We start from the raw sequence: 15695 nt of genomic DNA, 5'->3' as shown, positions 1-15695 counted from the left end.
TTTTAGAATACAATAGAATAGAATTTTAGAATACAACTAGAAACACTGTCCTGGCCTGCTTCTAAGTTCAGTGGCCTGACAAAAAAAATAAAAAATAAAAAAATAAAAAATAAAACAAATATTTATTTTTTATTTTTTATTTTTTTTATTTTATTTTTTATTTTTTTTAAATCATCTCGCGGCCCACCCGTGGCTGCTCGCGGCCCACCTTTGGGTCGCGACCCCGACTTTGGGAACCACTGCTCTAGACGATACGTGGCTACACGGATCCACTGAAACTGATATTTAAAAAAATCTTCACTTTAAAATGCGTTTTCGAAAATCTCTGTTTTATTTTCCGAAAATGCTGTTTACGTGTGGATGAAAGGCCCAAACGTAGAGGAAAATGTGCGTTTTGCTAAATATCTGTACTCATGTGGACAGGGCCTAAAACACTTTTACAAACTTGGCAGCACATTAGGTAGGCAGTGTTTCTGGCTCCAAAAAGCACAGCTAATTGACCTATCCCAAGCTCCGCCCTCTCTTAGCTTGACTGAGGAAAGCAACGCTTTCAAGATGAAAAAAACTAATTTTGACTGAGGAAAGAAACATCAAAGCTAATTCATTGCTTGTTTTTCCCCTTGTGACATCACAAAGTAGAATAATTCAGCTTGTTTAGGCTTGTTAATTTGAAGTCAGAAAAATCTATATGTTTCTTTCTCTTTGGGTCATGAATGTGCACCGCAAATTTCATTGCAATCCAGCCATTACTTTTCAAGATATCTTGTTCACAGACGGACAAACAAGCAAACACACAAATAAACAGGGATGAAAACATAGCCTCCTTGGTAGAAGTAACAACATTCAGTAGTAGGACAGCGATATATTCATGAATACAGAAAGACGTGGTCAAAGAAAGAGCAGGTTAGAGGCAAAGGTTGTGTGTGTGTGTGTGTACACGCGGGCAAGTGGGTGACTGGGTGTGTTTGCATGCATGTGAATGCTTGTGTGTGTGTGCCTTTTTGTCCTACTCCTTTGGGCCTGCCCGCCGTTGTTGGGGGTGACCAGGCACGGCAGCCATTACTGCTCCTGTGAGTGCCATCTGCTCCTCACCACGGCGACTGTTGCCAGGGTACCTGCTCTCCTCCTTTCTCCCTACCTTATTCTCCTACTCCTCTCCCCCATCACCCTTCCTGCCTTTGCTCTCATGACAGGATATCGGCTCCTCGCCTCTCTCATCCTTTTCTCTCCTTTCCTCCTTTCCTCTCTTCTGTCCTCTCTTCTGTCCTCCTTTCCTCCCCTCATCTCCTCTCCCCACCTCTCCGCTCTCCTTTCCTCTCTCATCCCCTTCTCTCTTCTTCTCTCCTCTCCCATCCCCTCCTTTCCTCTTCTCTCCTCTCCCCTTCTCTCCTCTCCTCCCCTCTCCCCTCCTCTCCCCTTCTCTCCACTCCTCTTCTCTCCTCACCTCTCCCCTTCACTCCCATCCCATCCTCTCTTCTCTCCTCTCCTCTCCCCTCCTCTTCTCTCCCCTTCTCTCCTCTCCTCTCCTCTTCTCTTCTCTCCTCTCCTCTCCTCTCCTCTCCTCCTCTCCTCTTCTCTCCTCTCCTCTTCTCTCCTCTCCTATCCCCACCCTTCCCTCCTCTGCCCTTCTCTCCAATCCCTTCCTCTCCCCTTCTCTCTCCTCCTCTCCCCTTCTCTCCTCTCCCCTCCTCTCCTCTTCTCTCCCCTCCCCTCTTCTCTCCTCTCCTCCCCATCTCCCCTCCTCTCCTCCCCTCTCCCCTCCCCTCCTCTCACTCGTTTGGCTCATGTACCCCTCCCTCTTCACGCGTCCGTCACTGCGTTTCTCTGCCTTCACTTCACTTGCTTTTTTTTCTCTGTCGTTCCTCTCTACCTGCTACACCACCCCCACCTCCTCCCCTCCCCTCCTCTCCTCTCCTCTCCTCTACCTGCTACACCACCCCCACCTCCTCCCCTGCCCTCCCTGACTCTTTCTCTCTTTCCTCCTTCCCTTCTCATCCATCTTTCTTTCATTCCCTCTCTCCCTCGTGATTGTGTGGACATGACTCAGGCCCCCTGTCCGCGGAGAGGGAGAGAGAGAGGAAAATGAAGAGAAAGGAAGAAAAGATGTAGAGGGGGAGAGGGAGAGAGATCGTAGATCAGAGCCGTCATGATTGAGCCATCTGCTGAGAGGAGGCCAGTGAGACACACACACACACACACACACACACACTTGCAGACCACTACTGACCCCCACTGGTTTGTCCCTGATACTACGCCTCCTTTTCCTCTCCTACCACTTCCCTCGTGCATTGTTTGATTGTCCTTGCCATCATCCTGGTATGTGCCAACAATAGATGAGACACGTATCGCGGCTCATCGATCAGTCTAGTGTCTACTGGGCTCGTCTTAATGGGCCGTACCGTTTTCTCCACTGAGGTTTTTGGGCTTGGATATATGAGGCCAATCTCCAAATAACTGTCCTTCCAAATGGTCCTTTTCCACTGAGAACTTGCTGTGGCGGATTGTGCTGTTAAACGAGTTCACGAGTTCCAAAATTGTTTCTATGGTAATTTAAACAGGGAGGTTCTACATGAGGTTCTCAGGACTACATTCTGGAGCAGCTCAGGAGGTGCTACTAAACACGATTTCCAGGAACACTGGGGCGGAGCTAGCAGTGCTCTTCATTGTGACTGGTCAAGAAATGTGTCGTCACATCTGTAAACACACAGCTAGCTTGGGGTGAAAGTTAATCACGCCATTTTAATATATATATTTTTTAAATTAAATATCTCATACCATGAAATATCTCATTCATATTCAAGAGTGAACAATAACGAAGAACAGGATTATAGGTACAACAAGAGCCTCTTCCATGTCTGCTCTTTGACAATGCGTCACGTGTCAAAAGCGAGATCCCATCTCAGAACTTTCAGAGGTTGCAGGGGCATTAAGATGAGCAGGGGCCTTAAGATGAGCATTAAAATGAGCATTAAGATGAGATGGGGCATTAAGATGAGCATTAAGATAAGCAGGGGCATTAGGATGAGCATTAAGATGAGATGGGGCATTAAGATGAGCATTAAGATAAGCAGGGGCATTAGGATGAGCATTAAGATGAGATGGGGCATTAAGATGAGCATTAAGATAAGCAGGGGCATTAGGATGAGCATTAAGATGAGATGGGGCATTAAGATGAGCAGGGGCATTAAGATGAGCAGGGGCATTAAGATGAGCAGGGGCATTAAGATGAGCATTAAGATGAGCAGGGGCATTAACTCATTGGGCACCACCCTCTTTCCCCATCTGTACTCAATGGCGCCAGCATTATTGACCATTTTAGCGATGTTTGCAGACCCATCGTGTGTTCTGTATTATAGCTATGGAGACAATAGTATGGCTCATTTGACAGGCATTGCTCATAGTCAATCACTGACTAATCAGGCCCTCGACCTGGCATACCATGCGGCAAAGGGAACCGATCCCGCCTACCTCCGGTCAATGGTCTCTAACTACACACCCTCAAGACCCCTACGCTCTGCATCTTCTGGCCATCTCAGACCCACTCCTATCCAAGCTCCGGGAGGGTCATCAAGGAGAACCTGCCTTTACTCAGTCCTTGCCCCACAATGGTGGAATGAACTACCCACCCCAGTTAGGACAGCCGAAACCCGTCCAATCTTTCGCCGTCGACTAAAGACGCACTTCTTCAACCATTATCTGAAATTTAAAAAAAAAAAAAAAAATCTAACCCTAACTAACCTTACTGTCATACACTTGTCATAATAAACTAACCTACACTGTAGCACTCAACACTTTGATGAACATTGTTACTCAGCTGATAGAGTTGTGCCCTTCCTGATGATTTGTTGTACAGAACTTGTAAGTCGCTTTGGATAAAAGCTAAATGACTAAATGTAAATGTAATCAGTTCATTTCTGTATACTGTAGTTTGTGCGCTATTACACGCTAAACATCGCTCCTTTCCACAATAATCCAGTCTTTTTTCATAGATCGCGATATATGACGCGTTATATGCAATATGCCCAAATCGTTCTGGTTGATCGCCTGAAACCCCAAATACTTCCAAATCGAAGGTATATACCATGTACATATGTGTCTTCACAAAATCATCAAGGGGGGGGGGGGGGGGGGGTCGTTTTAACTAGAAACTGCTATCGTGTTTGTCGAGCATGTTTTACGTCCGGTAAAACACGACACTGTGATTGGTACAGAAGCATGTTTTACGTTAAGAAAATACCAGGGTGCAGCGGTCTAAGCGCTCGTCACCAACGCGAGAGACACCGGTATCGAATCCGGCTGTCAGTCGATGGGTGGTAATCTGGTCGTTGTAAACAGCGACTCCTACAGGTCGGTCAGGGCGCCTGCACAGCAAGGACAGGAGATGGCGAGGGTAGTGTGAGCCTCCCACACGTTACACCTCGCCAATGAGAGTCCGCGCTGGCAGGTGAAAGGATGTGGCTGGCTGACTCCGCATGTATCGGAGGGGACATGCGATAGTATCTATCAACCCTCCCTACGACCGACCAGTGGGGGGCACATGCGAGCAATGATCAAGACAGGGGAGGGGGGAATTGGCACGACTAAATTGGGATTGGAGAAAAACACAGAAAAAGTGGATAAAAAAAAAAAATACCAGCAGGTTACCTAAGATAGACTTGACCTCAGTCAGAAAGTACTCCAAAATGAATAAATCCCAGTCGATCCCATGGCGATCGCAATTACTGTATATTGGGCAATGGGCATGGCTACCATACGGGAAAGAATAGCTCTAATGCACCAAATCTTCCACCGATTGCTATGTTGTGATCCACTCCTAGGCAGAAACAGCCGGTGGTAAACTCAGTACTGGGGACAAGTGATATCCCCAGTTCAAAAGGTAGGTGATACTGCCACCTGGTGAGATTCAATTGTCATTGTAATTCCAACATAGGCAGATGAGCCAGGGAGAACTAGGGAGCTCCGGCTGAGTGTTTAGAACGGGGATCAAAGGAAAAATATCAAAGGATCTAAAAACAAGATATAACGTTTTTGGCGCTCAAGCGTTGGCGGCGAAACACGAGATATTACGTTTTTGGCGCCCAATGAGTTAAGATGAGCAGGGGCATTAAGATGAGCAGGGGCATTAAGATGAGCATTAACTCTTTAGACGCCACGGACTTGAGCATCTTTTGTTCCTACCACGCCAACGCTCTAAGAGATACTGTAGGAATAAGTGGCAGTGTTTGCAGGGCTATATCTATATTATAGCTATGGATACAATACTATGGCCCATTTGACATCAACTATCTATCGTTCAATATGTGAAAAAGAATAAATTTGTTCATCCATACATTCGCGTGTTATACCGTGGTGAATATAAGTATAGTTTTGTGTGAACCTGTCTAATCCCAGAAAACGACGATATGCAGCAATACGTGAATTTCACTAAAAGCGTTGGCGCTTCTCGCCTGGACACGCTACAATTTTAATTTTTGTATCCACTTTTTCTCCTATTTTTCTTGTATTTTCCTCCCATCCCAATTTAGTTGTTATGCCAATTCCCCCCTCCCCTTCCTGGTCGTTGCACGCATTTGCCCCCTACTTGCCGGTCTAGGGAGCCCTGAAGTCTATCACATGCTTCCTCCGATACATAGGAGACAGCCAGCAGCCTCTTTTCACCTGGCAGCGAGGACTCTCCCTTCCTCGCTGTCAGGCTCCCTGACCAACCTGTAGGAGTCGCTGTTTACAACAACCAGATTACCACCCACTGGCTTCCCTCCCGCTGACACTGCCAATTGTGTCAGTATGACGACCGGCCAAGCCGGAGGCACCTGGATTCGATACCAGTGTCTCTGCGGTGGTAGACAGACGCTTAGTCCGTTGCGCTACCCGGCTGCCCAACACGCTACTATTTCCAAATCAAATGTATATCATAGGTATTATGTTTCATCATGAATGCATGAAAGGGGGGGGTCATTTTTTGATGCTTTGATCTAGGGCTTGGCGATATAACGATAAATATCGCCATATATTTTAATAATCGATATCGAATATCGAAATAAATAAAAAATCAATTTTTTTTTTTTTTTTTTTACACCTGCAACAGGGCAGTTTTAAAACCAGAGACATTGGACAGACTTGTCTTTCTTGCCTGCAACTTAAAGTAATGGCTTTGCTTGTCCAAATGACAATACTGACCAAATTGAGATTTATTTTTCTCTTGTCCATTTATTTAGTTTGCTTTCTAATTTAAAATACAGTTTGAAACCGTCTGTACACAGTAGGCTATGTGTGCTAGCAGAACTAGACTCCAGTCACGAGTCACGGTGCACATGTGCGGTGGTTTGTCCACCAAAAAAGCGCCAAAAGATCGAAAATAAACTAGCAGAGCCAGAACTGTTCAACTCCCCTGGAGCCACAGCCCGCAGAGAAGCCGGTTTACTTTCGCTATTAAACCAGCTGCAGCCTGAGAACTGGAGTGTGAGGGGATGTAACACTAAAGATGGCGGCAATGACAAAGAATTGCTGCAAAATAAACATACATCTGTTGTTAAAAAAAAAAAAAAAAAATGTAATACTTATAACAATTCGATAATTATCGATATCGAGAAATATGATAACATTATCATATCGTTATCGAGATATGATTTTTTTTCCATATCGCCCAGCCCTACTTTGATCGTCACCAACGGCATACGTTGTGGAGTAACGTTACACACACACACGATCGAGGTGAAATCATGGTTGGATCAAAGCAGGATTGATGTCATAATGTCCTTACCTTCACTAGGAGGTACCCCAAAAAGAATATTCCAATTGTCTGATTGCGAGTCCCAGTATTGGTGTCCATCGTGTCGCCAACATAATCCACCCCAACAGATGCATCGGGGGCATTTGACGCTTCTCAATGCGATCGGGATAACCGCTCGACTCGCCTGACAAAGAAAACTGTGCCCTGAGGGATTTGAACGTAACACAGGCCAAGATATAAGGTTTCAAAGGGTGCTCGATACTGCCAACTGGAAGGATGCGGCCGGTATTGCACTTTGGAGATCTCAGGATGATTCCCCATGTTCACCCCGATGTCTGTGTGCCTGAAATGAATTGAAATATCGAATAAAAGAAATAACGATGAAAACCTGACTATACTTGGGTCTGGCGCTGAACGGTTGGTGAGATAACCCGACTATCCTCGGGTCTGGCGCTGATTGAGTTAAGATGAGCAGGGGCATTAAGATGAGCATTAAGATGTGCATTAAGATGCGCAGGGGCGGCGGCTAGGTGGCGCAGTGGGCAAGGCGCTCGCCACCAACACAGGAGATGCTGGGTTCGAGCCCAGCTCTCGCCGTTGCTACCAGCTTGGCTGGTCGTTCATACTAATACAATTGGCAGTATTAGGGGGTGGGAAGCTGGTGGGTGGGGATGGGACGTTGTGGACAGCGACTCCTACAGGTCGGTTGGTGCGCCTGTGCAGCAGAATCAGGAAGCAACAGGGGCGGCGTGTCCCTCCCACGCAGACCCTCGCCGCTGAGAGATCGCGCTGTGCAGGTGAAAAAATGCGACAGCTGCCTCCTCGTGTACCGGAGGGGACACGTGATGCAAGGCTTGGTCCACATTGCAGCCGACCTGTGGGAGGCATGGCCTAACAACGTTCGAGACAGGGGAGGGGTAGAATTGGACAATACGAAATTGGGGAAAAGAGAAAAAAATTGAAAAATGGGGAGAAAAAGTAGATAAAAAAAAAGATGAGCAGGGGCATTAAGGCTGCATTATAGTTTCACCGTTTTGTCTGCCGAACGGTGGATTATGTAGCTTTTATGTAGCTTTTTTGCTCCTTCGTGTGTCGGACTGTAGTGACTACTACTGTGTTCTGCTGTCGGACTGTAGCGACTACTACTGTGTTCTGCTGTCGGACTGTAGCGACTACTACTGTGTTCTGCTGTCGGACTGTAGCGACTACTACTGTGTTCTGCTGTCGGACTGTAGCGACTACTACTGTGTTCTGCTGTCGGACTGTAGCGACTACTACTGTGTTCTGCTGTCGGACTGTAGCGACCACTACTGTGTTCTGCTGTCGGACTGTAGCGACTACTACTGTGTTCTGCTGTCATTCTACCTATTCCCTCTTATTCTCATGTTGTCCAACTGTTGCTTTTGTTTAGGAGTGCGCATGCGTTTCTGTATGTGTGTGTATACATGTCTCCCGCCACACACACGCACATGCGCTACAATAAGCCCTAAATGGTTTTCTTCCTCTTCTTCTGCCACACAGTCCCCATATGATGGCCGCTCCTCACACAGCCATCTAACCTTTAATAGCTTCGCAAACGCTTTCCTCTCATTGGCCAGAGACGGGTGGTTTCATCCTATTAGAGATTAGCGTACGGCTGAGTGGAGAAGGAAGTGCTCTTTATATGCTAATGAGGACATAATGTATGCGTTGAGGACCCACGCCGTGCTCCGATGGGAGAAGACGGGGTGGCCTGCAGAGAGCAGAATCAAAAGGAGAGAAGATGGAAAGACTTTATCTGTGTCTCCACACACCCATTCAGAGACGCAGTAGTTTAACCAGAGACACTGTGTATAATGAGGAGACGGAGCACTCCAAGAGTTTGGAATGGAGACATCTGTAATGCTAAAGATGGCGGCAAAAGAACAAAACAAACATATTCATAGAGAAAATAATTAATTGTTTAATAAATAATGTCAAGTGACGTTATAATCTACTGCATTTTGGAGGTGACATGTGAGTTTTAAAGATGATCAAAATGTATAGCGACCTCTGCCGCGAGTGGTTGCCATGGTAACTAAGGACTCTGTGGCAGAAGCCAGTCCACTGGGTGGCGGCATCTGTAGAAGGGGGTCAGGTCTGGTTAGTCTCGTTAGTTGCCGTCATCAAGATGGCGTTGGAGTGAGCGGACTTCTCTTGAGAGAGACTTTGGTTTAACTAGGTCTGTATTGAATTGCAGCCTGCATGGTAAAGGACTGTCTAGACAAGGCCTCCTGTTCCTACCTTTACAAACTGGTTGTGTTGATTGTTTTCTATTTAAATGTGGCTTTTCTATTTAAATGTGGCTTTTTGCCCTTTTCAAGAGTGCTACACAAACATGATTGTGGTTGCCTTGCCTAACTGTTTCGTTGATTGATTGACAGACCAACTGACCAGTCCTTCTCTTTGTCTCTCCAGGAACAGGGGGTGGTGGGAATGTCTCGGCCACCGGGGGCTATTCCGCCCCCTCACCCTGCCGGGGGTGTGGCTTCAGGTGTGGGACCAAACCAGGGTGCGGGTCCGCCTCCAGGTTACCTAGGCAACCCGCAGCAGGCAGCCATGATGAAGCAGATGATGGCAATGGAGCAGGAGAAGAGGGTGCAGCTCCACATGATGGAGCAGCAGAAACAACAGCTAATCAGAGAACAGAGACAGCAACAGCAGCAACTACTAGCAGAGCAGGTGAGACACACTACTACACCTTAATACATACATGATGTCAAGCAGTAAGTAAGCAAGTAAGCCCACGTAATGTGCGTGTGTGTGTGTGTGTGTGCCCACATACGTGACGTGTGCATGTATGAGTGTGCCCACATACTTGTGTTTGTGCGCGTGTGTCTACTCTAGAGCAGCTCATCCTCTCCTGTTCCTTTTCTGTTGTCTGGTCACATGTATAATTATCCTCAACCAGCCCTCTCCCATGCCTTCACAATTTCCTTTCATCTCAGCTGTGTGTGTGTGTGTGTGTGTGTGTGTGTGTGTGTGTGTGTGTGTGTGTGTGTGTGTGTGTGTGTGTGTGTGTGTGTGTGTGTGTGTGTGTGTGTGTGTGTGTGTGTGTGTGTGTGTGTGTGTGTGTGTGTGTGTGTGTGTGTGTGTGTGTGTGTGTGTGTGTGTGTGTGTGTGTGTGTGTGTGTGTGTGTGTGTGTGTGTGTGTGTGTGTGTGTGTGTGTGTGTGTGTGTGTGTGTGTGTGTGTGTGTGCGTGCGTGCGTGCGTCCACACGCCACCTGCTGTGATAATTTGGTGTTTTCTTTTTACTTCTCTCTCCATGGGGGAATCCGGTGTTAAAGAGTTCTGAACTCTGAAGTCAACACGCACTATGTTGGTTTTAATTGGCAGGGCAGACACACTCACACACACAGTAGTCTGAGAGGAAACCGCTCCTTCTGGGACTATCTGTATTAAATGGATATCATACCTCCACTTAAAAGCACACCTTTGGCTAGACAGACATACAATATTTAGTAGCTTTAGCAGCAGGTATTCAGACTGTGAGAAGCCAGCACTTAATTAACACCAAGCCCATCTTTGTTACACTGTTAGGCAGACATTCCATAATGATCCTGACTCAATGATATATTGTTTTATATATTTTTTATTTAATTATAAAAAAAATTATATCCATTTGTATTCTATTCTTTTTAACTCTGTAGCACTCTGAGACTCTCAGGAATGTAGGGTGCGTTATAAATTAAATGTATTATTATTATAATGATATATTGTGTCAGTGAAGAAAATATACTGCAGAAATTAGTGAACATTGTGTGTGTGTGTGTGTGCGTGTGCGTGTGTGTGTGTGTAGCTCCAACAGCAGCATCATCTCCCCAGACAGATGGGACAAGGCCAGAGGACTCCATACCCGCAGGTCAACCAGTACCAAGGTGAATACACACACACACAAACTTAATTACAAACCATTGTTTTACTGAACAGTATAGACTTACATCATTAGTCTGTGGTCCTTAAACTATAACAACTGAGATTACACAATCCATTCTTCTCCATCAGAGAGTTCTAACATGCCTCTCTGCCAAAAATGTAGGAAATCAAATAGCGTTGCCTGTGATTTCTGACATGTTACATATGTCACGCTCTTAGATCTTAGTATTGGGGGACATTCTCTGCTACCCTGTTTTTGTCAAGCTGATAATCTGATACTGGTACACTTATGGACCTCTGTATCCCTAGAAGGTAAATATACAGTACATGACTACCTCACTATCGTAGCATGTTTGACTTGATGACTAGATAAACCTGCCATGCCCAGACGTCTACTTACTTATTTCAGTACGTTCTCAGACATATTTACAGACGGGCAGACCCAAATACACACACACACACATATAGAGAACATACACAGACAGTGCCAGCGTATGAACATAAGGTAATCTTCAACCAATCTGTGTCCTCTCTGGCGGAGACGTTGTTTAGTGCTCCGCTACTCTTCAGTCTCCTCCCTCTCTCTTTCTCTCTCTCTCTCGCTCTCTTTCTGTCTCACTCCCTCCCTCCGGAAAAATACAGAATATTCCTGTTCAGCCTGTTACCAAGGCAACCTGTCTGTCCTGGATCCCCCAGAGTTCCGGTGGAGTCTGAGAGATGGATGAGAAGTGGGAGAGGAGGAGGGGGAGGGAGGGGGGACTGGAAGAGGATGGAATAGGTAGACGGTCCGAGAGCGGTTGGAGGATGGAGAGAAAAACGAGAGAGAAAATGTGATGGGAGGAACACAAAGAGGGATGAGGAGAGTCAAGTTGGGAGCCATTTATAGCCATCAAGAGTCTGTCTGAGAGGAAGAGCCGGGGGCGATGGGGCCATCAGCGTATTATCAGCGTATAAAAATACCTGTTTGTTTATCTACCCGGGGAGGAAATGATTGCCTGTATCCTAAGTCAACTCTCCTGCTCAGAGATTATTTTGATTATAAGGGCATTGATTATTCAGTCAGTTGGGCTATCCTTTTACTTTTACGTGATGTCATCTCGCTTCCGTAGCCATCTTGCACCCTCCTAATAAAACACGGTTTATACTTTGTGGGGAACGTGTGGCGTCAACGGCAATATGTTGCGATTGTTGCCTCATGTGACCGTGTGTAGGTCTGCAAGGGGTCCGAGTCAGGGCTCCAGACTAACTTTTTTCACCACCGTCCCAGAACCGTCCCGAAATAAAATTGTAACCGTCCCAAAGTGAATGTAACCGTCCCAAAAATCAAATGTCATTTCTTTACTTTGGTTTTGTCGTCTATAGTTGTTATTGCCATAAACACCATTCAGAGAAGGGGAGAATACATTTATTTAGTCAAAAGTCTCCCAGGTGGAAAGATTTCACAAGAGTAACAAGGTGAGTACTCAGGAGCTGTAGAGAGCATCCTGACCGGAAACATCACTGCCTGGTATGGAAACAGCACGGCACAGGACAAGAAGGCCCTACAGAGAGTGGTGCGCTCAGCCGAGCGTACCACGGGTATTGCACTACCCCCCCTGCAGGTTCTATACAACAAGAGGTGCAAATCCAGAGCCTGCAGGATAATGAAAGACCACCACCCCAATAACAGCCTGTTCCAGCTGCTGAGGTCAGGCAGACGCCTGCGAACCCCAGCTACTAGGACAGAGCGGCTTAGGCTCAGCTTCTTCCCCCAGGCCATCAGAGCCCTGAACAATGAACATTGAGTGCTCAGAACATTGAACTATCCACACACAAGCACACATGAACACACACACGACACGCACGCTGTGCACGCTCACACACGAGCAGCCACTTAACACTTTAACATGAGCGGGCACACACTCATGTCGCACACACGCACACTTATGGCCAAAAGGAAAGGACACTTTAAATTAGAATAACAGGAACAGTGTATTGCACTACCAAAGCTAACTAGCATGTCCCATATGCTCTGTAAATAACTATGTACAGATACCGAGATGTCACTCCATGTTACCTGTTACACAATGTTGTTTTTTAATTTTTTTATTCTATTATATGTTGTACCACTGTATTGCACATCGTTGCGGGCGAGACCACCCGCATTTCATTGTATACCTGTATGCCGTGACAATTAAAACTCTTGACTTGACTTGACTTGAAGGTGCTAGTATAGGGATATTTGGTCACAGTGCTGTTATAGTCAACCAATTGGAGCCATGTTGATTTTTCCTTCCATAGGAAAATATATTTAAATGTATTTGTATTTTATTTAGTTTTTAGTTTTTTTTGTTATTACAAATGTGTGTTTATGGTTGAAAATGTTAGAGATAAATAAAGATCAAATCAAATCTAACTGAATAAGGTATCCCTCTTCTAACAAGAAAGAAAAACGTAGTTTAGCTTTAAACTATATAATGTCATTGCGTCCAGAGATTCCACCTTTGATAACTAAAGTAATGACACTTGACTAGTAATTAAACATGTCGCTTAGATCACGCTGTCCTCCTGGTCGATATTGATAACTGCTGCTAAATTCCAGCGGGCCCTCCTCACTGAATATGGATTCATCGTGTAGCTGAAGTGAAGTTCGCCTATAGCCTGTTGTCTATTTCTCCGCGTTCGTTTCGATTAGTATAGAATCGAATAGAAATCCTTTAATAATCCAGAGGGAAATTCGGCACTACAGAGCAGACTATGTATCGCTCACATTAAACAACAATAAACATTTAGGTCAATGGGACTAAAATAGGAATAACAATATAATAATATTAAAAATAAGAATAAAATAGTGTGAACTATGGATTAATCAGTTGCAGTCTGATACGTTAGTCAGTAACGTTAGCTAGCAATAAGCCGCTATAACTAGAACGTGTCGATAACTGTATACAGTTCCAATAGACTAACATTACACTTCTGTGATTTAAATGTGTCCTTACCTTAGACTCAGGGGTAGTATTGCTGGATGCAGTTCCCTGTTAGTCAGTTTGGGTCTGTGTTTATCCTCTTCAAATAGCGCAGCATGTTTGCGGTGCTCTCTTCACTGAGAGGATGCCACAATATAGTGCGTTTTTTTTTTTATAACATTCTGATCTTTTCGCGGTTCTTGTACAGTGGTCTCGTGCCGTGCGACTGTCAATTACCAGCTGTCATTCACTGTGTCAACCAGGGTTAAATACCAGTGGAGAAAGCCTAGGTAAGAGAGATTTCCCTCACCTGTTAACACGTTTTTCTTTTTCGATGCGAGATTCATTTGTGGTGTGACGCTGCTGCAATGCTGATGAGAGGTGGGTAGGAGCTTGATGCTGGATTAGCGTATCGCTGCGTTGGGAGGCGGAGATAGTCATTGGATTTGGCAAATCACGCTACGTTTAGACTTCTGTGAACTTAGTCAGCACGAGACATTCACCATTTGACCGCAATATATGCGCGCACTGACAGTCGGCTAATTGACATTTCCTGTAAAAAAAATTAAATCCTCTCCGTCCTGTTTGCGTCCCAAAAAAGATTTCTGTTCGTCCCAAATCAATATTTGATCGTCACCGGGACGACGGGACATCGTTAGTCTCGAGCCCTGGTCCGAGTGCTGTCACACATGTCCAAAACCTTGTGTTAAAGCAGACAGTGTCGTTGCAATGGTGACAGAACACTCATTCTGTCTGACATTCAGAGACTGAATACCACAAACACTGAAATCAAGTATGAATCGGCTTTAAAGGAAAACGCCAACATTTGACGAAATTAGCTTATTTGCCATCTTCCCTGGAGTTAGACAAGAAGATGCATACCCTTTTCTTCTCTGTGCGTGCAGTAGGCTTAGGGAACGCCCGCACCGTTAGCGTAGCTTAGCTTCATCACTGGAAGTGGGGCTGTCCTTTACCCTGAAGTTCCCTACAGTCACGAAATGCACTCCAAATACAACTCCAAAATGTTCCTGTAAACATGTTGTGACCTGTGTATTTACCACGTGGAGAAATAAAAAATAATTTAATTTGACAATTACGTTTTCTAAGCAAATATACTCTGAACTATTTTTTGCCGAACCACTCCTCTCTGGGCTCAGTCAGTGATTTCACGCAACGCAGTGATACTTTCTAACGTGACGCCAGTGTTTGTTTACATTCTCATTTCATTCAAAGGATCCGAACCGATTGAAGTTTATGGATACCATGCCTTCAAATCCTCTTACCTTGACGATTAAAAGCCTCCACAATTTAGAATACGGTATTCCCATGGCTGGTGTTGATATGCTGCTAGCTAACGAAAACCAACAAACGCAGAACCGGACGCGTAAGCAGAAAACGAGGCATCATTTTTACTTCCGGTCGGGGAGTTTCAAAATAAAAGAGCTACGTCTAAAGGAAATACGTTTATTTTGTACATTATCTAACGTTAACACGAACCTAAACTAACGTTACAACTAACCTAACGGTGCGGGCGTTCCCTAAGCCTACTGCACTCACAGAGAAGAAAAGGGTATGTATCTTCTTGTCTAACTCCAGGGAAGATGGCAAATAAGCTAATTTCCCAAAATGTTGGCGTTTTCCTTTAAGCTTTTTACCGATTTGATTTAATCAAGGATGGCAGGTTAAATCAACCCACAGATGTCTTAGTGTTATTCTTGCCTACCTGGACAATAACGTACTGTTTGTAATATTGCATTACTTTTACTTCCATTCACTAGTCTGATCTGTTTATTCTGACTCTCGGTTCCTAATCTGTCCTAAATGGTACAAATTAACAGTTGAAGTGGTTTGAGCCGTGAGGTGAGGGATTAGAGTGATGTCAGTAAGTGGTTTGTGGGGGGATTTAGAAGCATTTCCACACCAGTGTGCCTCTGCACTGGCTGCCACAGCCATGGTTCTAATGGTTCTAGGGATTGAGCTATTGGCTCTGAATTTGGTTTTATTTTGCATGGTAGGTGTTGTGAAGGGCCAGATTAAACCGAATATATATATTTATTTATATATATATATTTAATTGTATTTGTATATTCTCTAATATTCCCTGATATCCCTTGTATATTCCTTG

General features: G+C 45.1%; 1 protein-coding gene across 1 annotated transcript in view; it reads left to right on the top strand.

Moving 5' to 3' along the window:
- maml3 (mastermind-like transcriptional coactivator 3) overlaps window positions 1–15695 on the top strand; it is a gene marked incomplete at its 5' end in the record, with an annotated part of 329880 nt that overhangs the window by 309211 nt on the left and 4974 nt on the right. Inside the window, 2 exons of the mRNA XM_084318854.1 lie at window positions 9167–9430; window positions 10549–10627. Of these exons, the coding sequence (XP_084174980.1) occupies window positions 9167–9430; window positions 10549–10627 (343 nt within the window). The remainder of the gene's footprint in view (window positions 1–9166; window positions 9431–10548; window positions 10628–15695) is intronic.

Source organism: Notolepis coatsorum, assembly GCF_963971535.1.
Source record: "Notolepis coatsorum genome assembly, chromosome: 7".
Classification (NCBI taxonomy): domain Eukaryota; kingdom Metazoa; phylum Chordata; class Actinopteri; order Aulopiformes; family Paralepididae; genus Notolepis; species Notolepis coatsorum.
This window is presented reverse-complemented; position numbering and strand designations above follow the sequence as displayed.